This window comes from Melozone crissalis, unplaced genomic scaffold, assembly GCF_028551555.1.
Source record: "Melozone crissalis strain CALT ecotype California unplaced genomic scaffold, PUWL_Pcris_2 ptg000027l_1, whole genome shotgun sequence".
NCBI lineage: Eukaryota > Metazoa > Chordata > Aves > Passeriformes > Passerellidae > Melozone > Melozone crissalis.
In genome coordinates this window covers 39,510,706-39,535,240 of record NW_026535805.1, presented here as the reverse complement: position 1 = coordinate 39,535,240, position 24,535 = coordinate 39,510,706, and the positions used below count along the sequence as shown (strand labels likewise).

Genomic DNA, 24,535 nt, shown 5'->3' with positions numbered 1-24,535 from the left:
GGGTAGCTACATCAAATAATTTGCAGTGTGGTTTTTAAACGTTTTAAGTTCTCACTGAAAATTCTGTGTATTCGTATATACACATACATGTGGATGTGGGACCACGTGCATTGGGTTCTATTCTGTAGTGATTATATTGTTTCTGCTACCATGAACAGCCAGGAGAGATTTCTGGAGCACCTTCAGCACTGTCACAGTGAGTGACAATCAATTTCATCTGTGCAACCCAGGTGACAGACTAATTTAGCCTGCAGCAGCTGTTCGACTTTGCCGACAAAAGGCACAAGTATTTACCCAACAGCACAGCCTGCGAAATCACGGACAGTAAGAAGGATTAAGTTTATTTTAAAGCACCAGCTCACTGCTAGACCTCAACAAAGGGCAAACTTCACTTTATCGGTTTTATTCCCCAACGCGGGAACTGATGTTTCACTTCTTTGGAAGCAGCTGGAATTTAAGCCCTGTATCTTTCATCAGTGGCGAGGACACTGACTCGCACTGCCGGCGGGCAGGCAACCCCGCTAGCCACGCCGAGCAGCCCGGCACCCATCTTGCGCTTTATTTACTGCTGCGCGTAGTTTTCCTTCCTAGAGCTCCCATCTTGTCCGCCAGCCTTCCGGGAAGGCGCCCAGCGCTCCCCCAGGAGGCGCCGGCTCCTGCTCCCCTCAGCCGCTTTGGCGGGAGACGGGCGCTGCTCGCCCCGTCCCGCCGGACAGCGGCGCCCCCCGCCGGCAGGAGGCCGCGCGGCACCCCACGGACACGAGCGCTGCGCGGCCCGTTCGTCTGACAGGGTTTAAATCGGCGCTCTAATAACCCGCGGGAGCCGCTTCTTCCCGGCGGCGCGAGCGCCGATCCCCCGCAGCAGCCGCCCCACAGGCGGGCCGAGGTACCCGGGCCGAGGTACCCGGGCCGCGGCCCTGCACCGCTGCGCAGCTACTGCCGCCCCCCCACGCCGGGTGCGCGCGCAGCCGCCGGCCGCGGGGCGGGGCGGGCGCTCATTTCCTCCCTGGGCGCCATTTTGTAGCGCAGAGAACCCGCAAATAAAGAGCGGGCGGGAGCGGCGTGCGGGGGAGCTCGGGCGGGGGGAGGCGCGGCCGTCCTGGCTGCGGAGCTGGTGGCGGCGGCGGAGGCGCCCGCGTAGCTGGTGGCGGCAGGCGTGGAGGTGGCGGCGTTTCGCCCCTGCTCGATGTGAGGCGGAGCGCGGCCCAGGCAAGCGGCGTGCGAGGGGCGCGGGGCCTCCGCGCCGCAGGCGGGAGGTGAGTGACCGTGCGAGCGCTCCGCCCCAGCGGGACGGACGGACCGGGCAGCCCGGGGTGCCGGACCCCTGCGGCGCCTCCATCCCTCAGCTCGGGCGCGGGGGGGAAGAGCGGAAGCACTTAGAGCCATTTTGTACGAGGCCCCGGAGCCCGGCCTGGCAGCGCGGCCGGGATCCTCCTCCCCCGGCCTTGGGCTGCCGCCGCGCCCCCGGGAGCCGCGTTTGGTGCTTCCCTGTGGGAGAGAAGCGAGGGCGGCGGGGCGGGCACTGCCTGGGCCGGGGGGCGGCCGCAGCAGCTGGGTCTGTCAAACACCTGCGGCTGCGGCCCTCGGAGGGGGGGTGGCACTCCCGCGGTTGTTGCTGAGGCGAGTGTGAGGGCTGAGCAGTTATGGGGCTACTGTGAAGCTTTTCTTTCTAAACGTCGGAAGGCTCCTTAGCACGAGGGAGACAAGGAGATACTGGACGGGGTCCAGGGGAGGGCTACAGATACGATTTGGGGTCTGGAATGTTTCTGTTGCGAGGAGAGAGTGCGTGAGCTGGGCCTGTTTACTCTATGGAAGAAGAGACTAAGAGGGGCTCTCATCAATACATACAAATACCCTAAAGGCGGGTGCTGTCTTAAAAGTGAAGGGTACCAGACTCTTTTCAGTGGTGCCCAGCGGCAGGACGAGGGTCAGTGGCCATAAACTAAAACACGGGAAGTTTCACCTCATCATGAGGAAGAACTTCTTTGCTTTGAGGGCGGCAGAACAGGCTGCTGTGGTGGTGCATTCCCCCTTAACTCCCTTCCAGGCTGCAGTGTGAGCTGAGAAATTTTTGAGCAATCTGAAGCACACTCATTCGGGACAGCTGCCCAGGCAGGTCACGGAATCTCCCTCTCTGGAGGCATCCGGAACCACCTGGACACGTTCCTGTGTCATCTGCTCTAGGTGACCCTGCCTTGTTAGGGACAGGGCCTTCCAGCCCTAACGATTCTGTAAATTATACGTTTGTATATATGTACACACGTACGTGCTTTGGGAGCTGGGAGCCCATACTGGGGTTTCCCCATGGAACTCTTTCTTGGTATCATTAAAATAACTCTCAGATTGTGTATAAAAAGTAAAGCCTCATACCTGATTCAATTACTTTTTGTTCATTGAGGTTTTTAAAAAAGTTTTTAAATCCTGTGTTTTATAAACGTTGTAGGAAAAGCTGTGCGGGCTTCTATCGGAGTTATTAAAATTAAAACGTACTTTCCTTGTTTCACATTTCTTCTAATTGAAACTGCCATAGAAGCCTAAAACATTGAGTTTTTGTGAAAATTCTTTAACTGCCTGTTATTCTAAGTATGGAGTATGGTTTTGTGTTGCTTGTTGCCAGGAGCAGATATGCAGGAGTGGTGTGTGGCAGCCACTGTTTCTGCAAAATCATGCAAGTGCTTAGTTAGGATAGTACAGTTAAGCTGTTCATAATATAAATCACAAATACAATTGTGTTAATTCCAGTCAGTTATGTAGGAATGTTGTTTGCATTGACTCTTTATTGTAGAAAGTGACTCTTCATCATGTTTTTGCAAGATATTTCTGATATGGGTAGGAGAGAGATGACTTCTAGAGGCGAGCCGAGTGAGAAGAAGCATCTCTTGATGCGCCGTGCTTGAGAAGTTACTGTATTATGTTCAAGTATGTTAAAATAATGAACATTTCAGTGGCAGTTGTGTCTGCAGCATACAGATTCACCTGTTTGTTGACAGAAAACTGAGGAAAATCACCGTGACTGTTGCTGCAGCCGGCCTGGCGCTGCTGCTGTTTCTGAGAAACACGGAGCACAATGACAGCAGTATTCAGCAGTAATAAGTGCTCAAGCTTCTGCTGAGTTACTGCAGGTTCCCAAAAAGCTGTCGCAGGGCAGTAGCAAGGTGAAATTTATGTATGTGGAAAGAGCACTAAGTGTTTATCTGTAGATATTATCAACCTAACTTTTCCAGAATAACCTATGGAATATTTTTAGCTAGTGTGTTTTTATTTTTTAGTGTGTGGTTTTATCATAGCAAGTAATAATAGGTGGCAGTAAGGAGTAACTTCTGTAATGCAGTGGCCCATAACTTCAGTCTTTCCTGCTCTTATCTGAAAGCAAGAGGTGGTTTTGTAAACAGTGATGTGCTGGGTGTAGAGTTAGAGTAGCCTGGTCTGGTGCTGGAATTCTGTGTGAGGTCTGGAAATGCAGGGTTTGACTACCATTGCATTGGAGCATCAACCTTTGATTTCTTGTACTCTGGATTGTGACAGCAATTGTATGTTTATAACTGCCATATGCTGCAGCAGGGGTTACAAGCCAGATCTTTGGGGGAAATTCACGTTTTTTGGTACTTGTGTGCTTCTCTACTTTTTTGGGGAACACACACATAATGACGTGTGCACCATTTAGTCAGTGTTAGGTGTAGTTGTGTGAGACATCTGAAAAGCATGTTTCTCCCTGTCAGGAACTTAACACTAGTTGAGATCTTCAAGACTACTTCCAAACTCCAAAGGAGTTAAAAGCTCTAAAAGTCTTTGGAAAAATTACAGTGAGGGGGAAGGTAGGCAGTTTAAATACAGGGGTCACAAGCATTCCCTCTGTAATCCCAAGTTACTCTGAATGAATTGGGCACTGGCAATTTGTATCAGCACCCTCTTATGCTTGTATTTTCTATTTGAGGTATGTTTTTGGTAAAACAGTTTCAAATAAGGAGCTGCATGCAGAAGTTGAAGCAAAATACTTGAGTGACTTCTTATTAGCAGGGGGGAAGGGGGTGGGAGTGAAGGGCCCTTCTTACTTTAGGGAAGCACTTAGTGTGTTACTGAGCCTAGCAACAGGAAGCTGCCATTCCTTAGTGAGATGCTTCTACTGAATGTTTTCTTTCTGTGGGTTCTAATGTCAGTATTTATTCTAGGAAGGGAGAGTGAGTGTTGGTTGTTTTGTTTGTTGTTAACCAGGCCCTTGTTTGGTAGGGTGCTGTGTAGTTGTCAGCGGTCTCACTTAGTGCGGGTTGAAAACTCTGCTGCATTGGAATGTGTGTGCTTGTCTTACTGACCAACAGTTTTAGGGTTTGGAAAAGTTAAAATGGATCATTGAGTATCATTGTGGAAATACTAAGATAATTCATAAAAATCATTGAGAAAATAGAATATCTACTCTTTAAGAGCATTGTTTCTTTAAAGCTCAGTGTTCACAGCTCAGGAGTTGACACATCCTTTCCCTGGTACATGTGCAGTAGTAGCTTTACAAGATTGTCAACTCTTAGTATTATATGCAACTTTTCCCCTGGAAAGCGTGTTGCAAAGATGCATGCCACCAGCAAACCCTGCATTTACTGTTACTTGAATGCCTGTAGGTTTAGGAACTCAGTATTTCTTACATAATCATAGCTGTAGAAAATACTGTGTATTACTCTTTCGAGATAAGGAAGCATGTCCTGTAACTCAGGGCAGTGTGAATATTTACCCTAGCAAAATGCAGCCCCCTTGTGCTCTGTGTGCCCCAGAGGAATTCAGTTTGATGGCCTATCTAAGCTGGTTTGCATCCTACTTTTCTTGAGAGTATTCACACGAGTTTTAAAATAACCGTACTTCCCGTTTGTTTGAATCTTAAGAGAATAAGTACTTGTAAGAACATGTTGTGATGTTCACAAATTATTCTCTTTTATTCCAAAGAGGAGGAGCAGTAGTATAAATTGCTTTCCTCAGACCCTGATTATCCTTTACCTTGTAAAATACAATGTTATGTAGATGTAGACGCATACTAAATGTCAGTTTGATACAAAGTTGGGTGGTTTTGATTAGTTAAATAGGAAGGATTGATTACTGATTGGCTTTTTAGATAGAAATAGAAAGTTTGAGGTAACTTTTAGAAAAAATGCAGCTGACTATATCTACATTACAGGAGCAAGCATGTCATAGTGTTATTTTGTACTCTGGTGCTGCCATGTGCAGAACCAACATTTCAGTGGTGTAATATTGCAAACTAAAACAATTAAGGCTATAAGTTTGACTTGTTCAGTGTTCTGTTTGCACTAAATAAAACTCCTTTTTTTCCTCTCCCTTCAGAGTTCACAATGACAAATGAAGAACCTCTCCCAAAGAAGGTATGTGTAAAATTACTTGTGACTTCACCCTTCCTGGTAATCAGGACAGCTTGATAAGTTATGCTTTTCTTTTTGCTTCATAGGTTCGCCTTAGTGAAGCAGATTTTAAGGTTTTACCTAGAGATGAGCTTATCCTAAGGTAATGTAAAAAGTCCTTTTTTTCATCTCAACATTTTTGTGAACTTTCTGTGGAAGATGTGTGAATTTACTCTTTCGTTGTCTTTCAGCATCCTTGTTTTGAAAAACAGTTTTATTTGTTTCATAATGTATCTCTTCTGTAAAGTTCTCCTCTAGCCTCAAATATTTGTAAGTTTGGAAGGGAACATTTCTTCCCAAGAGGCAGAATCCTTAATGGTATTTTGTAGCACATGAGTACGAGTATTTTTTTTTTTCTTCACTCATAACGATAGAAGATATGATTGCTTGCATTCCTTGACAGGTAGCAAGCTACTTTAAACATCAGAAAAATGTCAACTCTTTACTTCGCCAGTACTTTTTTACGCTTTCTCTGTCCTTGCACTTGTCTTCTCAGCATGTTCAGATATTAACAGAAAAATGTTAAAATGAAGTTTTCATTGCCTAGAACTTTGATAAGAAAGAACCTGGCTGTCTTTTTAACTTTTTAGAAAGCTTAAGTGTCACGACAGGAACAATTATGGGGAATTCTGTTGCACATACCATCTGTTTAAAGAAACCACCCCAGGCCGCTTGTCTCTGTATGCCTGAATTTCCTGATTTGTAAGCCAGGAGCTATCCAAACCAGCCTTCTGTGGGGCATCTGTTTATCTGCTGGAATAGTGGTAAACATTAGTTCTTGGCTTCTTGTACACTGAGTTATTAGTGTTATTAGGGTCTCAAGGTAAATTTTGCTGTTTTATAGAACAAAGACTAAATTGTGTAGAAACAAGAGGTTACGTATGCAACACTTAGTGTACATAGTGATCAGCTACTCTCCCTTCTGGGTAAACTGTCCTGCCAGCTCCTTTTGGGGTGACAGTTTTTTTCCAGGGAGTAAACGGTCTGGCTCCATATGTTTAAAACTAGTTTCTGTCTGCTTCTGAGTATCCAGTCTTTTGGGTTGTAAAGAAGAGTGTATTTAAACAGTTAGAAAAATGGCTTCTTTCATAAATGGTTTTGGCCCTGTGATCCTTTTTATAGAAAACTCCTAAGTCTCCAAAGCTGTGCCCTTAACTTGCTGCGATAAAATTAATGTGAAAGTACCAAAGCATAGATTGTGTGCCACTTGCTTTCTGACTGATAGTGTAAAAACAAGAAAAGGTTATCAAGGCTGTCTGTAACTTGCAATCATTAGTCGCTACATAGAGGAGATGAGTTTCCAGCACATATGCAGGAGAGAATGTGATGGAATGCCTGCAAGGAGGTAAAGTATGTTAGCAGCTCACCTGTGTTGATGAAGAGGCAGAAGGGAATTTGCTAATGACAGCTATGTTGCTATTGAATCATCTTCTTAGTGTGTAGAAAAACTAATATGCCCTCAAAAAGGGCACTTGATGGATTTAAGGAATATAACTGTTCAATATACGCATGTCAGTTTTTTAATGTAAAATTAGGTTCTTTCTTTCTAGACTTGCTGTTTAGTAGGCCGTTTCAGTTTTACTTCTGGGAGATTGAAATCTCCTGAATTAACACAGAATTTTTAATGGTCAAATGGTGAAACTCCTTAGATCAGAGAGATCAGTTTAAGGGTTAAGTTTGAATACTACTGCTCTCTTTTACAGAGCTTTGAGAGTTTGTTCATGCTGTTGCCATGCTCAGCTGAAGAGATGTAAAATTTTGTTGTTGCTTGAAGGAAGAGATCTTGTGATTTCATTTCCTTTTCCCTGTGATTTGGTCTTGCTTGCTGTTACAGATCTCTGATTCTCTGATGCTTTTTTAGACCCTTCAGTGTGCTGTTGGAATTCACTAAATGGTCCAAATTACCTATAGGTAGATTTTATCGTTTCAATTCAAGTAGTGGTGTAGGTTAGAGAGTTAAAATGGAGCAGTTGTGGTGAGTCTGGCATAAAATACATGTTAGGGAGAGAAGGTAATGGGGAGGAGGGAGCAGACACCTCCTATAGTGCTAAGCTATCAGATCAATTTTCTTTATAATGTGTGGTTGTACCATCATGAGGAACACACGTAGTTAGGTGCAGAGTACTACTTAAAAATCCCAAAAATACTGTGCTGTGAACTTTTTCATAAAGCATTTCATGCTAAACTTCACAGCAGACTTTATTTGCTACTGATTTGATGGTTTGTATAAAATGCAGTGCTGTTTTTAGGTGATGTGGTTTGACTGCAGATGAATTTCCTAAATAACGTGTTTTCAGAGAGTTGTTAAACTGTTTGGCTTATGGATAATGGATGTCATCAGAGAGTGGTCTTAACCTGAATGAGCTGTTTCTAGTGTTATGATACTTCTGCTTGTCCTGTTCACTTGGTAACATACTTAATGTTGTATTTGTATTGCATTTTGTTACAGAATTTTGTTTGAATTGCTCTGCTATGACAGTAAGATGCATATAGGGTACTTTACAAAGATAACAAAAATAAGTAGTGTTTGATCCTTATGTTTGTCTAAAATACTGATTTTTAAGATGTCAGTTTTAAGTCTTGTAATACACAACTACCATTTTGTTCCTCTGAGATGCAAAGCAAATTTAACTATTTCCACAATTAAAAGCTCCTGTTTTAAAACTGGAATTGTCTTTTGTGCAATTGTGTAATTCCTTCTTAACATTTTCTGATTATGCAGTGTGTGCTCTGAAAGCTTAGGAATGACATGCCTTGATTTAATAAACAGAGCTTCAGAAATGTTTTTTCTTTTTATATCTGTGACAGGTGGAAACAATATGAAGCATATGTGCAAGCTCTGGAGGGCAAGTACACAGACCTTAATTGTAAGTTAGCTGGGTTTCAAAATGGTGCACGTTATCAGAATGTATAAAATAATATGTGTGCTTTCTAGAAGTAAGATATAATAATCTGTTATGTCCGTTACTTTTTAGGAAAACAGCCCTTGTTTTTTCTATTGCAAGTTTTCAGCCTCTCCCAGCTTTCTTACCAACTTCTTTTCCAGTTGCAAATTTCTGCCACCATGTAAAAAGTCTTTATTTTGCATCTATAGGACACAGACTGCTGGGCAGGGGGAAGCTTCAAAGCATAACCCCATAAATAGGTGTACTTTCAGAACTTTACCATTAGAAAAAGAAACTCTGTCTACTGAAATACTTCAGCAATGTCTGTGCCTTTAGTAGTCTTACAGGATTATAAGGCTGGGAGGAGAAACAGTGTTTAGGGGTAAATGTCTAAAATGAGTCCCCAAGGATTGTTTGATCTGATTAGGCAAATTTGATTGTCTTTCTTACATGGTCATTAAAACTTGGTCTTTTAGAAGATAATGTGGGGAAAACATCCTACTCTGAAATGATAAAATATGAATGCATTCTGGGAGTGACTGAACACCCAATCCTAAGTCACTTTTAAAAGTTGTATTGCCAGTTAGGGGTGGAATTTTTCCTGTTTTCCACTCACCTGTTCAGTCTAAATACTTAGAGCTGTAAGTATCACTGAGTTTGAAGGGCATTTTTCAGTCAGTCCAAATGGATGTCCTCTCTTTTGCTGTTGTTACCTCCTTCTTCTACTGCTGTCTCATATTATTTTGTAGAGAATAAAATAGAGCACATGGAAACAGGTGATTCCATTCACATCTCAAACTATCTAAACATAGATAAATAAGTTGTTTCAACATTCCTGGTTTCTTGATTTTAAAACAATTCTTGAACACTGACTACTATGGCCTGTACTGTCTGCAAGGTTTTATTTAGAAATCATTGTCCTGAGGCAGTTTGATGCTCAGGTTATATTTACAGCTGATTATTCTCCAGAAATTAGGAAAAAATGAAAATTTAAATTTTTCAAGTTTTTAATTGTGTTACATATGGCAAGTAGTAGAGTGAATCTACACAGTTGGTATTGAGCTGCCTGCATGTTTTTGTTTGAGTAATTTGCAAATGTGCTGCATTCTCTTGTATTTCATATATAATTTTCCATAAATGTCCGTGGATCAGAATTCTAGTTGGAACAGAATATTCTTGAATGTCTTGCTGTTTGCTCCTGGAGTATTGAGGCCAGTTTGAGGATTGCCCATAAACAGCAGTTTTACAGACTGCAGATTGATTTTTGCAGCACAAAGTGATTTCTTATACAGACATGGAAACGTCTTGAAAGTTTTAGTAAGTCTTAAAGGAGGACCAGGAATATGGCTTTAAAGCCAGCTGTTGTTAAGCTTTTCCAATACTTAATGACATTTTGTTTTTTCTTTATGCTAGTTATAAACATGCCTGCAAAAAGTGTAATTGTTTATGTAGTTGGTTTTTAGATTCTTTTAGCTGTCTTTTTAAAACTTCCTATGAGAAGGTACTATAAAACTTGCTTTCTCTGTTGTTGCTTGTGTTAGCTAATGATGTGACGGGGCTGAGAGAATCTGAAGAGAAGTTGAAACAGCAACAGCAAGAGTCTGCCCGAAGAGAAAATATTCTGGTGATGAGGCTGGCAACTAAGGAACAGGAGATGCAAGAGTGTACTGTAAGTATTCAGAAAGGATAAATGTGTTCAAACTGTTGTAGCAACATCAGCTGGTGAGCCAGTATCTATGAGCTGTGCAATGTTTTTTGTGTATCTACGACATCACATTTTCTGTGTTTAAAGGCACAGCAGGGTAGTTTAATTGAATGAGTAAAGATCACTTCTTAAAAGTTTGGGGTTTTTTTAATACTAGTTATTGCTTTTGATTTTCAGCAGCAGTTGTGATTGTAATTCTTGCATGTGCCATGCTTACTCTCTTCTAGCATTTATCTGCAGAGCCTATCTACAAAAATGTTACTTCTGAGTATCATTAGAGTCAGGAACAAATAAAAACATAAGGATATGATTGTGTTTGTTTGGTTTCATTTAGGAGGTTTTAGGCTGACACATTGCCTTTGGCTAACAGTGTAAGGCTGTTTGTAAGCCTCTGTCTTCTTGGCGGGATAGATGAAGTTGCTACTGACTTGTTTAAAGTTCTTTTGCAGTTTGGCAGATCTGCTTAATTTCTACTGTTCTGAATATGTATTTTGTTGATCTTTGTTTCTTGCTCCTTCATTTCTGGCCATTTTCTGTGTCTTTTACATCTGTGTTTAGTTTTGGTTTCTTGGAAACTATCTCATATTGGATTATCTTCTTAACATAATTTTCATTCTGCTTGAATCTGGCAGCTTCTGAGAGGAATGTAAAAAGCTTATTGCTAGTTTTAGTAATATACTCTCTAGAGCTTCTCTTATGAAAAGTACAAGCTCTGTGCAAAACTAATAACTAGTGTTGTAGTTTTGCTTTGCTTTTTAAGTTTTCCTTTCTTTTTTGCCTGAAGTTTTTCAGAGCAGTCAGGTATAGTAGTGTGACTGAACTCCGTACACAGTATTTTCACTGTTGTTAAGACCGTAAGATCACTTTAGTTCACAGTGTTATAAACAAAAAAATAAAGGGGATTAAGCTTACTTTGCAGTGGCAGAAAATGAAGCCTAGAATCATGGAGGTTGGAAGAGACTTGCAGTTTCTAGTCCAGCCTGCCTGTTCACAGCAGGTCAGTCAGGCCAGGTTACTCAGGACTGCACACTATTTTAAGCATCTCCTGAAATGGAGAGAAATGTAAAAGCCTTTGACCTGTGCCAGTGTTGAACCACTGACGAAGCAGAATGTGTGTTCTTATGTTTAAGTGGAACTTCACATGTTTCAGCTTGTGCCCATCACCTTCTGTGCTTTCAGTGGGCACTGTTGGCTTTGCTTTCTTTACTCCCCATCAGGTATTTATGCACATTGGTAGCATCTCCTGATTGAGCAGCCCTAACATTCTCAGCCTCTGCTTATATGTCACATGCTCCAACCCCTTAATCAGCCTCACAGCCCTTCATTGGCCTCACCCTGATATGTCTGTGTCTCCCTTGTACTGGGGTGTCCAGATCTGCACCCAGTACCCCAGATCTCTCACCAGTGTCAAGTGAGAGGAAGGATCACCCCCCTCAGCCTGTTGGCAGCACTCTGCTAATGCAGCCCAGGATGCCAGTGAAGATCTGCTCTGGTACAGGACTGCAACACTTCCCTTGTTGTAAGGCTACTGTATTGGTCCTGCTTCACTTGTGCAGTTGTACTGATAAATTCTACTCTGTGGAACAGCAGTAATATTTTTTTATTTGGAACTTCTTAGCATATAGCTAAAGCAGTAAATACTAAAAATAAATAAATAAAAAGAAATACAAGTTTTTCACCAAAACCAAATTTGTGTGTGCTATATTTGCCTTTGTTCCTTCCTTGAAGTTATAAACTTCAAGTATTTAATGCTTTGAATTTGAATGTCATGAATGATTTGAATATCATGAAGACTATAGGGGTTTTGGCTGCACTTTGTTAGATATTTATAGCTGCATAATCTTTCCAGAACATCTGTTTAGAAGAACTTCTGAAGAGCTTTTATTTTCAGTGTACTTAAAAAAAAAAAAAAAAAAAAAGGGTGGCTAACAACCTACCAAAGAAAAACAAAAAACAGACACATGCCCACACACTCAGGTGGCTTATATTTCTCCTGCCCTTGACTCAAGAATAACACTGAGGATGTAATCTCCACAGCACATGGTGGTGGGAAGATGCATCCTTGAAGAAGAGGTGTAAAATGGGTACCCTGGAGGTGTATAATGGAGACATGGTCACGTTTAGATATTTTCAAGTTAAAAATGCACATAGTTTCAGGAAGGTCTGAAGGACTGCTTGGCTTTGTATTACTAGAGAGTATTTTTTCCACTACAGTAAAAAAATGTCATGTTGGATAAGATGCAAAGCTAGAGGTTGCTAAATCATTTAATAACCTATTAATCATGTGATGTTACTTGACATGCCTGATTTTAATCCATAAAATAAATTTTCCATATTTTTATTATAGTTAACAATTCTTTTATAATCTAAAAATACACCATTAACATTTATATTAACATTTAATGTTAGTGGTAAAATATGCCACTAACATTTATATGTAAGTCTTCAGTGTTTCCTGTCACATTATAATTAGAAAGACTGAGCTTTTATGGTGTCTAGTTTCTTGAAAATCTGCAGATGTGTTTTTGGGACACTTTTATTTTTACAGACTTACCACATTCAAATTTAAATGGTTAAAAACATAATACCATACCATGTTCAACTGCTAGTAGTTGGCAAAGACTGAGTTTTCTGATCACTTGTGTAGAACACCTTGCTTACTGAAGTACACTAGCTATGTTTTAAAACAGTGTGTGATGAGCTCTATTTTGGTGTTATAATTTTCACCCTTTTTAAAAATAGTAGCTTTTTAGTGTGTTTTCAGCTTATGCAAGTCACCAGTTGTCATCCTAAAGTGTAGGTGTGCATGTCAGAGTAGCAGTAGCAGAATCATTGCCCTTATTCTGTGCCAGTGCTGTTTTTGAAGAAAGAAAATGGGAGGGGGGTGCATAGCTCCATTCTCTCTAATGCTCCGTGCTGAGTCTGGCAGGAGAATATGTGGATTTCTTCAGAGCCAGCAGCTTAGTAAAAGTCTGTGGCAGGTGCTGCAAAGTTACTCTGTGGTTTTAGAGTCACTAAGGGCTACTTTGAAGTACAGGTGTTTCACATCCTGTGTGCCTTATTGTCAGCAGCAGCCTCGAGCTACCTTCCCCCAGCAGGAACAGCCCTCTAGAAGAGGTTGCTGCTCTTAGGGAGCAGTATTGGCTATGGTTTCTACATAAAGCTTTATTTCTGGCACAAGTGGTGGTCAGGTTAATGCCACTTCAGGGAAAGGCCTTAACCTCTTTCTGGGCTACTGCACAGTCACTGAGAGTCAGTGGGTAGACATTTGGAAATACTTGCTGCCCAAATATACTTTTCATGGAACAGATAACGATGAGTGGAACTCTCTGTGGGTGCAATTGGACTGTAGCACTAGGTAGTCATCGCTCCTGTGGTTTACGTTACAGCTCTGTTTTTTCTCTTCTTAGTTGTGTGCTTTATTCCTTCTTTATAAGAAGGATATACAGTTGATCTGACTTCGGTTGCTTATGCTTTCTCTCAGGCACCTGTGATCTGTTTTGTAAATTTGTCATGTTTAGTGTGTCTGTTTTTTGTAGCTATCTTTGGATGATTTCAGCTGAAAGCATGCAACTTTCCAAGAATGTGAGAACTAGGGGGATTGAAAATGTTATTGTCTGTCTAACAAAATAATAAAAATCCACATGAACAAAACCTCACACAGCCCTATAAATAGACTGCTTTCAGTGCTCTCCTGCCTTGGGTTGGAACAGAGAGAAAGCTGTAATGCTTAATGTAAAGCAAGATTTTTATTCTCTCTGTGAAAATTACATCTACTTGTCCATCTGACAGGCTTTTGAAAAATACCAGCTGGTGTGTGCTTTCATGTTTGGGAACATGAAGAGTCTGTAGGCATTTCAGGTGTTAAAGTGGGCATTCCCTGGGGTCTAGCATTGAACGTGACTATTCCTGTATGTACAGCTATAGCTTGAGGTTGGTCCTGACTGTAGGCAAACTCTCCTGCTCCCTAACCCTTGCCACCTGGAATATCAGTGGGAGGTGACTTGTACCAGAAAGTGATTAGACGGAGCAAGAATGTGAGGTTTGGACTGGCTAAGCAGGAGGACAAACGTAATTAGGAAATTGGCAGAAAAGAGAAGACATTTGGGCTTGCTTTGGGAGCAGGTCATACTTGGGAGGAGGAGGTTGTTAGGTCTTCATGGATGAAGAGCCTGACAGATGAGAACTCTGGAGTTAACAACTGGAGAAAACACTTGTGGAGGAATTAAGAAAATTTAAGTTGGAAAAAGTGGAGGGAAAGAATGGTCTTTGAGGTTTGGGGAGGGAATGAGCAAGGATTGTTAAGCTTAAGTAAGTTTTTTGTACATGACTGCTTTAGAAATGATGGTTGAGCTGAAGTCCTGTGCAGGTGCCATCTGCTGGGCTCAGGAGTGTGAGCTGGAGAGACCCCAATGAGATTGTTAAATAACTGGCATTGCACAGCATTGGCTGGGTCCTCTGGAGTGTTTAAGTGCATTTCTGGTGTGACTGAGGAGCAGCAGCACCAATTCTGTGTGCTAGTGATCCAGGCAGTCTGTTACAGTTTTTAGATTTATGTGTAAGAGGGAGGATTCTGGGCCTTGGTAAGACCAGGAACATGGCCTTTCTCCCCCCAGGTAGTGATGTCTGTTTAAAAATGGATTGGGAACAATGTTGCTGTATCATGATTATATATCTGAAATATGTTGCCAGTGAAGTTGTCCATTTTACTGTCTACTAGCTCTAGCCATCACAAAGAATTGACAGGTTGTTGAAATACTTCAGTAGCAGGAGAATCAAATAATTGAGTGGATAGGAAATATAAATCAATAACAATGAATAAAATTTACCTTTATTCAGTGAGCAGTATATTTGCATTCAGTAAGGCAAAGGCCCGAGAGGTAAAATGCCATCCAAGAAATGTTAGCATAACCTTAGTTTGGATTTTCCTGTTTCTGGGCGCATTACCCACATTGTATGTGGATTCTTTATTTCCTTAAAATATTTATATGCAGTGCTTTATTCCCTTTATATTTCTTTCTGCATATATAGAACTTTGTCTATTTAAAATTTAAAGTATGATGATTTCAATTTTAAGTAGCTAAGTATTTTAATTTTCATAATAACAGATTAATGTGTCCACGGAAATACTTCTGTTATTCCACTTTTGAAACCACTTTTGAAATAAAATCCAGGAAATTTTACTACTTAACAGTACATAAATTAAAACATGTTACATTCAATTTAGAAGTGACTGAGGTTGCTACTGCACATTGAATGTATGTAGGACTTGTGTACTTCCTCTTCACCACTGCTGTGTAAAGACCCCTTGAGAGCAGCTGCATGTACAGGAACATGGGTGAGCTGTCAGTGCTGCTGGCTGTGCTGTGTGTCCCAAGGGAAGGAGAGAGTGCAGGGAGACTCTTTCCCTTTAGGGTTTGTCAGTTAAGCTCTCTTGCTCTCAGGTCTGCAGGACTGCCTGCATGATAAGCAAACCATCTGACTTTCAATGAATGCCTTTTAACAGTGTATGGTTCTGTTCATCTCTTGCTGATGAAGAAATGTGTGTGATACAGGGGGCATCATAAATTGAATTTAGGAATCAACACATTCTGTGCAGGTTTATGCAATATTGGTGATTAGCAGGGTTCCAAATGTGTACATTTCATACAATTTCAGATATGTCTGTTGTGATGGGATTAAAATTGAAGAAACTTTTAAAGTTAATCCTATTTATTTACATTTGTTTTGAACAATAAATACTATATTTAAAAGGAAACCTCTCAGTTACTACTTCTGAAATTTTGACTATTGCTAGTGTTTCAAATATATAAAATTGTAACTCCTTTGGCTTAGTTTTTTGTAAAGAGAATAAAATCCAACCAAAATCTGTTTTAATTGCTGTTAATATTTCTAAATTTTTGTTTTAGAAATACACAATTGTGCATCATAAGTGACTACTGCAGTTGCAAAAACCCTTAGGTTCTAAAAAGCTTTTTTATTTGCTTGTAAATATTTCTTGTCAATTTCTGCTGTAATGTTCCTTAATAACTTCCACTGAACTTAAGTGGGAATTGACTATCTGTTTTAAGCAGGTAATTCTTTCCATATGCTCTTTGTTCCCCAGAAGGAGTGCAGGGAGATAGAAAAGAAAGGGAGCATTCTAATGTTCTGGATATTGCTCTGACAAATGTAAATTGACATGTAGAACATAATCTTGGGACATGGAGGGGAATCTGCCATGAAAGGTAAAGCATGGCAGGTGCTTAGGATGGGCCTTGGGTGAGCAGGCCCATGGACAAGGGTGCAAGGTGTGCACAAGTGGTTGTTACCCTGCATTTTTCGGGTTACAGTGTGAGAGAGGGCAAGCTACCTTAGTGTTAACTTTGGAGTAACTATTGGTATTGAAAGGACTCATAATTTTTATTTAATATTGTATGAATAATAGTCTTTTTTTCTTATTTTATGCAGAATCAGATTCAGTACCTCAAGCAAGTCCAGCAGCCTAGTGTTGCCCAACTGCGATCAACAATGGTAGACCCAGCCATCAACTTGTTTTTCCTAAAAATGAAAGGTGAACTGGAACAGACTAAAGACAAACTGGAACAAGCCCAAAATGAACTGAGTGCCTGGAAATTTACGCCTGATAGGTAAACAAAACAAATACTCCCCAGTCAAGACTTCCCTGACAGTCCCACTACGAGAATGCTATGGTGGGACAGCCAAGTACTCGTTTCCACACCAAGACTCAGACGTTTTGAGGCAAAAGCCACATTCTTATACTGTCCAGCTTGTAATGCTTAATGTAAAACTTACCAGATGAACCTTGTGTTTCAGCTTTTTTCTCCCCTTTGCTTCAGAGGCCTGACAACGTCGGACTATTCTGAAGAAATGGCCATCTTCGAAAAAATCTTTTCTAGAACATGTAGACATTTGCAAAATTGTTCTATTTGAAGAAAATAGAGGGAGAAACAGAAGTCTTAAGTCTGTGGCACACTGTGTCTACAGACAGTTTGGAGGAGAGAGAACCTAGAGATTATAAATCATGAATTGAACATGTAAAATTCCCAAAAAAGGTAGAAGTGGAATATGCTTCGCTCATAACCTTGAGCCTAGTGACTTAGAGACACTGTAAGTCAGTTTTGCCAATAAGACTGTGGACTTCCTGCTTGTTCACTGAACTGCTGGGTCAAAACTCGATGAGGTGAATTTTGCATTAAAGAGTTTATTTTCTAACCAGTTTTGAATAGCCACAAGAGTGCTATTTGATATCACTACAGTGGTAGTGTACACATTTGACTGTTTAGCCTTTGGGCACTCTAGCACTTGATGCAGCCTTAAGTCACTGTTGCTAAATAATGAACTGTTTTCTGGATGGTTGGTAATACTGTGGACGCCTCAAAATTAGGACTGTACAAAACTGTACGTTCCATCTAAATGCAGGTTTAAAATTGTTTGAAGCCATACATATTTGATCACAACTAGCATGTATAAGAAAAACTGGTTGTGATAAGAATTTCACTGCATGTTTTCATGCAGAAATGAGACTTTTTTGATCTTCATTCTAAGAACTGATCTCAAATGCTTAATACAGAAGGCACATGATGGCAACTGTCTTCAGTGTTGGTGGGGTGCTTTTATTCCATTGTACACTTGGGGTTTTTTGTATTGTGCTTCTCTATAAAATGTGCCTTGAAATAGTTGTAACACATAGTTCAAGGAACACTTCTGGTTTTACTGTTGTATCGTGAAACTCTTGGGATGAACGAGAATTGAACAGGTTGTTATTTCTGCATTGTCTCGTTCGCTGAAAACAAAGTCAGTATTTTAACAAACCAAAAAACCTTAAATGCATGCATTTTCTTTGGTGGATTCAGTGAAGGAGTTTTTGCTATTCTACTGATGCCTCTGTTCTGTCCTCCCAAGTTACTTGTAAGAGTAGCAATCTGGGACAGTTGGGAGTGCATGTCTAAGGTCTGTAAAGCAAAATGTAGATCTGGTGTAGCATTTGTGTTTGTTTCTTCCCATAGCAAAGACAGTTCTATTTAGTAATCTGAGGTGTTGATTTTTCAAAACAGTTGGGCAGCGTTTTATGACTCAGTTTAAAAATTGGTTTTTAAATTAAAGAGCCATTCAGCTGTCACAGAAGGCGATGTGTTCTAACAGTTTTGCTGACTTTTATTAAGATTCCATTACATAATTTTGACTTGGAAGTATCTTTAACTGTTTGTGCTTCAGATGATTAATATGGGATAAAAGACTAGTATACTTATGCAGGTTTTTTTTTTTTTTTTTTGCATGAGTAATGACTTAACACCAAAAGAAAAATCCACAGAAAAACTTTACCTTTTTAAAAGTGATATATCTGGAATGATTTTGCTATAGCAGTATCTATGCATAATTTTATTGATCTAGCATCAAAACAGAGGTAAGACATTAATAAAATGTTAATGTGTTACCAAGACATTTGTAAAGCTCACTGCAGTGTGTTGAAAGAGGCATGCCATGCAGATTGTTTGTTTCTAACTTGGAATTCATTATTTAATACATGTAGGTACAGGTTGGTTGTTTTCTAAAGTCTTCAGGCTCTGAATGCATGAGTACCACTGAGGAGAGACGAGTAACTTGCCTTTCAAACCCAAGTGTCAAAAGAAAATGCTATTTCTTTAGCTATAACATCCCCTAATTTGCATAATATAATTTTAAGTCAGTGGTGTGAATGTGCATAATTGCATAATTCATACATGCAGTGGCAGGAATATAGAAAGGTAGTTATTTCCTGGTAAATAATTGAGGCTTTGTTAACTGGGTTAAGTTTTTACTGGTTTTATTTCTTGAAAGGTGAAGAAATTGGCTCATGTAAAATATTTGTAGGGTTTTTTTCATTCTCTTTGCATCTTGGGCCTCCTCCCCCAATTGTTTTAATTGTCCATCCTTGGACAATTAAATCCTCCACAACTACTCATTTCATGGCATCTGGCCTAGTTTTTGAAAGAAGCAGTGGCCCTATTCAGATCTTAAACTGGTGTTCTCCAGGTGGTTAACACATTAACTGCAGCCCTAAGCAGAGCTAGCTCTGGACCTTAATGTAGGTAAAGCTGTGCAGCATAAACATTGCTGATGTCTGGAGGGGGAAATAAAAGACATGTAATCAAAGGAATGGCTGTGCTAAGCCATTTTAACCATCATTAAGCAGAGTATAAACTTGGAATAAAAATTAGTTGAAATGCCATTTTGCAGTAAGTGTAGTACAACAAACTTTAGTCTTCTGAAATTTAACCATTTATATTCTTACAGGTTTTGTTGCATGTGTGTTCAAGAGGATTTGTGAAAACAATGCTGAACTTAGTTTTACAGTTCATATGAATTATTTTAATAGTTACTGTATTTAATTTTCTTGAATGCGCTGTCTTTTTTGTAAATTGCAAGGGTTATTCTCTACTAGCTCAGAACATCTGGAAAAATTTTGATGAGAAGAAATAGCATTATAGGTAACTATGCAAATTTCTATACAGGTAATAAATATTTAACATTTTGGCAGGAGTTAACCTGAAGATATTAATGGGATTCTAAAATTGTCCCAATTCCAAGGTAACTGGTACTTGCTGATTCTGCCGTTGATGTTGGTTTGTGAAGAGAAAAGCATTCAATGACATAAGCATTGTAAACTTTTTCTATTTGTAGTGATGGTGAATACATTAACAGGAATTTGCAAATGGCTAAAAATCATGTCTGCCTAATAACTTTTGGGATCTGTCACATTGGTTATCTCCAAAGTGGTCCTGCTTTGCACAGAATGAACATCTCTAAGGAAACTTGCATCTTAAATGTGCGACTTGGACTGTATTAGGTCGGCACAATTTAAACTTCAAGGACCTGGCATTGGACATCACATCAAGAAAGAAAACAGGCTGCTGCCTTTAGCAGATTTTCAGGCCTCCAGGACTTTACACAGCCAGATTCCTTCTGGAGCAGCCCATCTGAAAGATTTGGGAAAGTCAGTTGAAAAATGTTAAATGGGGCAGAGTTGGCAGAGAAATTAAAAGTTGTTTAAGGCTCGAGTGCTCAGAAGGTAGCTGATAAGGAATTGCTGTTTTAAATTATTGTATTTTGGTTGCAGGAGAGAACTGTGGCTGTGATTGTAGCAGAAATTTGCTCTTCAACTTTTTTAATCCTCAGGTTTTTTCAGTATTTGTCACTTGTTTAAAAGCATACAAAAAATTAAATGACCTTCTTGGTCTTGAAGAGTAATACAAGTCTTGCTATTGAATTCACAATAAAACTGTTCAAGTTTGGGGTTTTGCCAGAGCTTACACCTCTGTAGAAAAGAAGACAGCTTCATTATGGTGCTGAGCCTATTAAAAGGAGAATTGTTTGGGGATGCTATCCTGACTTGGCAGACTGAGAGTCCTAAAGGACTTCAATTTATTTCTTTCATGGAGTCAGCTGTATTGCCTATATATTAATTTGCATACTACTTCCTATAATGCTTTACAATGAGATTTTTATCATGAAGATTAAAGATGTGTAACATTACCAATTTAGTAAAGAAAATCTTGTCAGTTTCTACCTGTTTCATGTTTCTTTCAGAAACTGTGTCCTAATGATCATTACTTACCTTCTGAAATCTGTCAATTTAAAGAAAGTAGATAGATAATATGCCCCTTCCTTGATGTCCTTACAATGTCCAGCTACATTTTCATTCTTCTTCACCATACAAGATGTACTTATGACCATAGAAATCATGAAGCAGACTCTGCATGTGACTGTCAAACACATAAGTTGAGTTGCAAAATGGACATCTCATTTTTTAAACAAGAGTACCTGGACAGCATTTAAATGAATGTTTAAACCTATTAAAGAAAAACGGTTGTCCGTATGAAAAATGAACATGAGATTGATTATTTCCCCCAAGCAACTTCTCTTCGCTCAAATTCAGTTATTAAATTTCATTACTACAACAAATGGGCAGTGATTTTGCTTATAATTTGCTTGTTTGTATGCAGTCCTTGATTTTTTTGAATTGAAAAACACATCTTTAATCAAGTATTTAACTACATTAAGAATTGGCACATGCAAGATTGTGCATACTGATAATCCAGATGTTGGTATTAAAAGAGTGCAATATGCTTATTCATATTTTCAGTAATAAAACTTGCCTTCCACTTTGTGGGACAGCGACAGAAGATCACCTGGCGTTGGAACAGCACGTGGTAACTATAGGGAGACTTTCTGCTATGACAATTATGTTGAGGCATAATGTTCCTTGGATTGTGACATGCAGAAATCGCATCTCCTTTTTGTCTTTATTCGTGATTGAGGAAGATAACTGAAGGTTTTAAATTCATTTTGTGATAGATGGCTCTTTCCTTTGCAGCCAAACAGGGAAAAAGTTAATGGCGAAGTGTCGAATGCTTATCCAGGAGAATCAAGAGCTTGGAAGGCAGCTGTCCCAAGGACGTATTGCACAGCTTGAGGCAGAATTGGCTTTACAGAAGAAATATAGTGAGGAACTTAAAAGCAGTCAGGATGGTAAGGGATTTTTTAACAAAAATAGAAAAGTTGCCTTGCCCTTCTGCAAGTTTAATTCTGTGATGATATAGATAATACAAAATCACCTTTGCCAGAATGAAAGGGCAGTATTGAGTAAAACATGTAATAGTAAGTATTAATTGGTAGTCCTTAGTTAAACAAAATCCTTAAACGTCGGGGAACTCATGGGATTCACAGCTCCAGTAATGCAGTGCTTGCAATAGAGATTTTTATACTGTAAGTCTTGCTATTTAATAGGGAATGTTTAGACTGCACACATTACTGGTGAATTGGCAAGATGAGAGCTGTTAACATATAGCCTAGGCATGCACTGAGAGCAGAAAGCTTCTTGTTAACTCTGACTCATTTGGAATTTTTTTAAAAATTCAACTTTTCAACAGTGCTTAAGAATATGAAAAACTGGTTTTTTTCCTTTTGGTAACCCAGGTGAATGAAAATGTCTCATTGTGTTTATAATCTAAATTTTGCAACACCATAAGCCTAAATTGAAATGATCTAAAAACTCTGACCTCTTGCACAATTTAAATGGAGGGGAAAATGCAGGTTTAAAAGTCTTTCTTCAGTCTCAAATTCTTTGTAGTGTCAGTGGCTCTTCATAGAATGTTAGATTAGGTGTTCTGAATATAACCTATATGGGTAGTCCTGGGGTTATAACCTATATAGACATCACATAGATCTGAATATATTTTTGTTGGTTTTGCATCTGAAGATTGTAAGATACCAGAAACTTGGTATGGCATCCCATCTGAGATGCATTTTTAGGAGTAGATCATATTCCCCAATCATATTTTCATCTCTTTGAGAAAGCAGCAGTATAAAATAACTAGAACTCTTAAGGAAATGATTGTATAGTGTCATTTTGTGGGAATAGTAACTACTGTTTTGATAATGCACTTCAACAAAATTTACCAAGTACATAATTGAAGCAAGTGTAGATGTTCTTTAAAGACTGCTGCTTTTGAATGTAGTAATTTCCAGCAATGAGTTGCTTCTTCCCCATATATGAATGAAGATGATCTTACTTCTGCAATAAGAGTTCTCCTAATGATTGTTTTCTGTAGCAGCAAGAACATTTAAAAAAAAATTTACAATATTAAGCAGTTTTCATTTTTTTTTCTCTGGCCTACTGATGGTGCAGTTGAACTGAAGACTGAATCAGTGTTTCTTATACTGTTTTGTGGTCAAATTTGTTTTGTTCCAGAATGCAATACTAATTGTAAAAACCTTTTTGTGATATATAAATATTAAAATGCTATGAAATTAGTTAACCCTCTGTTGGTAAGAAGGTATTTTTGTGTTCTCTCTTGAACAATTTCAAGGATTAAACACAGTAAGAATTGAAACTTCCTTGAAATAGGATGAAAAACTACTACTTTTGGCTATTGAATAGGGTTTTGCAGTAACTCAGATTTGCTACATATGGATATGGTTCATGGTCACTTTTACAGTATTTCTGCCAGGGATGTATACTTGAGTAAAAGTAGACACAACAGGATCTACTTGCACAATATTAATTACTGCAATTGAGCTTTTTCCTGAATATCTTCTTTTCTTGCTCAGAAGTTAAATTTTTCTCAAATATTTTCAATAGCAGTTTAGAAAATAGGTAGATACCACATTTTCTCCTTCAGAGGCAGAGTATCAAAACCAGTGCATACCTGATGGCTGAGACAATAGTTAATTGAAAAATTTCAGCATGAAATGTTGAGTTATGGGATTTTAATTTCTTGTCTGAGATTTAAACTATATATGGGCTATTAAGTGTTTGCCACCAATGTGTTTTCTTTACATAGAGTTGAATGACTTCATCATCCAGCTTGATGAGGAGGTAGAAGGTATGCAGAGTACCATTCTAGTTCTTCAGCAGCAGCTGAAGGAGACGCGGCAGCAGTTGGCACAGTACCAGCAGCAGCAGGCGCAGGCCCCCAACCCAGGTACCAGCAGGACTCCATCCTCCGAGCCCGCGGAGCAGGGAGAGGCGGCGGGCAAAGACTGCAGCCGCCTGGCAAACGGACCAAGCAATGGCAGCTCCTCCCACCAGCGGACGTCTGGGCCTGCATTTTATAGGGAGGGTAGCGGCACGGAGGATGACTTCCCGGCTTCTCCAGGGAATGGTAATAAGCTATCCAACCACTCTGAAGATAGAACTGGTAGAGGAAGTGGTAGCTACATAAACCAGCTCAGTACTGGGTATGAAAGTGTAGACTCTCCCACTGGCAGTGAAAACTCTCTCACTCACCACTCAAATGACACAGACTCCAATCATGATCCTCAAGAGGAGAAAACGGTGAGCATGAAAGGTAACAGAACTGTGGGTTCTCGTCATGTCCAGAATGGTTTGGACTCCAGTGTAAATGTGCAGGGTTCAGTTTTGTAACATTTTTCTGCAAAATTTTTATACAGTGTCATTGAAATTGGGAGAGGATACTGTCCAGAAGCCGTTTAAATTAGTGCATACTTGTCACAATTTTGCCTTTTTGTGGGTTTCTTTTTGCTTCAATACCTCTGCCACTTTGGAAATTTTAACAGTTAATTACGTTGAATGTTGCTAAAAGGATGTTTGTGTAGCTCAAGTTATTTTTATATGAGTTAATGTGAAGTTGAAATGGAAATTATTTCCATAAAGTATAACATAAATGATGTCTGTACAAATCTGTGTATATCTAGAACCTGTGCTGTGTAAGGGCATTCTTACTCATACTGTTATACTTAACACCACCTTCAAGATTTGTCATAATAGCTGTGGGTTTGACTGCCAAGTTTGCCCAGTACAGTAGTTTTATCACTAAAAAGATGGACTTACTGAAGGAGTCCTGTAGTAGTTTCAGTGTTAATTACAGTTTTTCCCACCATACATCTGTGCATTTTCTCCTTAGGTGACCGAATGTTTATGAATTGTGTGCATAGTTACTCAGTTTTTAAGAACTGTTGTATCCTGTTGATGCATATTGCTCTGTGACTCCAATATTATCTTACCTGTACTGACCAAACCTAAATAAAAACTTTTAATAATGTAA

General features: G+C 39.7%; 1 protein-coding gene across 2 annotated transcripts; it reads left to right on the top strand.

Annotated features, from left to right (window-relative positions):
- The first annotated feature begins 1,042 nt into the window (after window positions 1-1,042).
- On the top strand, window positions 1,043-24,535 carry WTAP (WT1 associated protein). Of its 2 annotated transcripts, XM_054279408.1 has the most exons (8): window positions 1,045-1,256; window positions 5,323-5,360; window positions 5,444-5,499; window positions 8,205-8,263; window positions 9,823-9,950; window positions 16,437-16,615; window positions 21,343-21,497; window positions 23,312-24,535. In XM_054279408.1, the coding sequence occupies exons 2-8, from the start codon at window positions 5,331-5,333 to the stop codon at window positions 23,893-23,895; spliced, it is 1,191 nt and encodes a 396-aa protein (XP_054135383.1). In that variant the 5' UTR covers window positions 1,045-1,256; window positions 5,323-5,330; the 3' UTR covers window positions 23,896-24,535. The 2 variants fall into 2 exon arrangements, 1 of the variants encoding a protein (XP_054135383.1); XR_008483191.1 differs by lacking the exon at window positions 23,312-24,535 and having other exon boundaries at window positions 1,043-1,256; window positions 16,437-17,169; window positions 21,343-21,432.

Coding starts and splice junctions, on each gene's coding strand:
- WTAP (XM_054279408.1), top strand. CDS start 5,331: ATGACAAATGAAGAACCTCTCCCAAAGAAG. Junction 9,951..16,436: donor AGGAGATGCAAGAGTGTACT/GTAAGTATTCAG, acceptor TATTTTATGCAG/AATCAGATTCAGTACCTCAA. Junction 21,498..23,311: donor ACTTAAAAGCAGTCAGGATG/GTAAGGGATTTT, acceptor TTCTTTACATAG/AGTTGAATGACTTCATCATC.